The sequence below is a fragment of the Myotis brandtii genome, unplaced genomic scaffold (assembly GCF_000412655.1).
Source record: "Myotis brandtii unplaced genomic scaffold, ASM41265v1 Scaffold44996, whole genome shotgun sequence".
NCBI lineage: Eukaryota > Metazoa > Chordata > Mammalia > Chiroptera > Vespertilionidae > Myotis > Myotis brandtii.
This window is the reverse complement of record NW_005346490.1, coordinates 1-1,611: the sequence shown is the minus strand read 5'-3', so window position 1 is coordinate 1,611 and position 1,611 is coordinate 1. Positions and strand designations below refer to the sequence as shown.

At 55.4% G+C, this 1,611-nt stretch overlaps 1 protein-coding gene across 1 annotated transcript; it reads right to left on the bottom strand.

Annotated features, from left to right (window-relative positions):
* Nucleotides 1-48: 48 nt before the first annotated feature.
* LOC102262930 (unconventional myosin-XIX-like) lies at nt 49-1,499 on the bottom strand. Its single transcript, XM_005853092.2, has 2 exons — nt 1,138-1,499; nt 49-236 (listed from the first exon to the last, which is right to left on the bottom strand). Exons 1-2 carry the CDS (start codon nt 1,321-1,323, stop codon nt 162-164), a joined length of 261 nt encoding a protein of 86 aa, XP_005853154.1. The 5' UTR covers nt 1,324-1,499; the 3' UTR covers nt 49-161.
* Between the last annotated feature and the right edge of the window lie 112 nt (nt 1,500-1,611).

The window sequence follows — 1,611 nt, the reverse complement described above, 5'->3', positions numbered from 1 at the left end:
ACGGATAAATGACAAGCACAGTTCCTTGAGTTCAGGTCGACACCTGTAGACCTGCCCTTTCTCTTCATCTCCATATCCGTCTCTTGGCTGGGCAGGCTCTTGTTGGCCTGAGTCCGAGCTCTACCCTGGCGCTGGCCCTGCCCCTGCAGTGATGGGCCCACTCACCGGATGGGGAAGCCGGCGGCACTGATGTGGATCGTCTCCACGAGACCACAGGCCTCCAGCTGGCTCAGGACCTGCAAGGATGGAGAGACAGTGTGGCACCTGCAGCATGGGGCCAGCAGGGCAGACGGCATTCCCATGGCCCTGCCAGCGTGGACTGCAGGGTCTCCTGAGGCTCCATTGAAGGAGGTATACACTCTGGGGTTGGTGCAGCGAGAAATTAAGAAATACCTCCCTGCTCAAAGGGTCCCGGCAGCCCCAGGTCCCCTATGTGGTACATGGCTTCTGACACAGCTGAGGCAGCTGCTGGCACGGCTCTCACCATCCCCACAGTGCAGATGCTCTGCCTCACATGCAGCCCAGCCCCATTTCTGTTTTTATTTATTTTATTTTTGGCTAGACAATCAAGTGAGTCACAGCTGCAGGGCATGGGAGGTTGGTTATACTGTGAAGAGCCTTCTGGGATCTGAACCATGGTCTTGACCACAGAAGAGTGGTTCTGGCTATAACCCCCAAGGTCACATCTACCAGTTGACTGTAGGACACTCCAGCATCGCCCAGTACTCACACCTCATCCACATCCTATGGAGCCCGGTACCCTGAGCAAAGAACAATTGCTGGACCTTTTTGTGCAAATTAAAAATCTAGAATGTAAGGCGAGACAGACTTTCAGCTAATTGCAAGAGATAGCCATTCTGGGCAGCTCCAGTCTCATCAGGGCAGTGCTCGGTGAGAAGAGAGCAAGAGGCGCCAGAGCTCTACTTCCTTCCTTAGCTAGGTCACTGCAGTGCAGACCACACAACCATACATGACTGTCGTGCCAGCTATGGGGAGACAAGCCCCTCTAATGTCAGGCCCAGCCTGAGAGATCCCCTCTAGTCACTGCACTTGGAGTAGATGTCCTGCCCTTCACCCCTCCAGGGCCTTGGCCAGATAGGGCTCTCCGCGAAGCAGCTTTGGCTCAGTGTGAATTACCTCCTCCCGGAGGAAGGTCTGTGCCTGGCCCTTGCTGTTGGGCTTGATGCAGCGAATGTAGTGGGGCGTGGTGCTGTGCAGAACCTGCAGAAGCTGTTCCAGGGAGGCCTGCAGAGGGGAGAGCGAGGTCAGGCAGAGGTTGGAGCTGCCTGGGGGCATCAGCTGGGCCCTGGTTAGAGACTGCATCAAACACCTCCAGCCCCAACACCAGGATCTTCATGTGCCCTGGGATGGCTATTGGAGGCTCTTACTGTGTCCAAGCACTCCCATCCCTTGATGTCCCACTGCTCCTCACATCTACCTCCAGGGACCTTTCTTGACCTGTGACCCTCCAACTGGTTGGTCTCTCTGCATCTGGTCTCAGGGTCCCCCAACCCCCACAATCTTCTTATAAGAGAGCAATCAGAACCCCCAGCCATTCATTCAGGAAATAGCTATTATTAAACCAAAGCCTGTCCTGTGTGCAGGAAACTG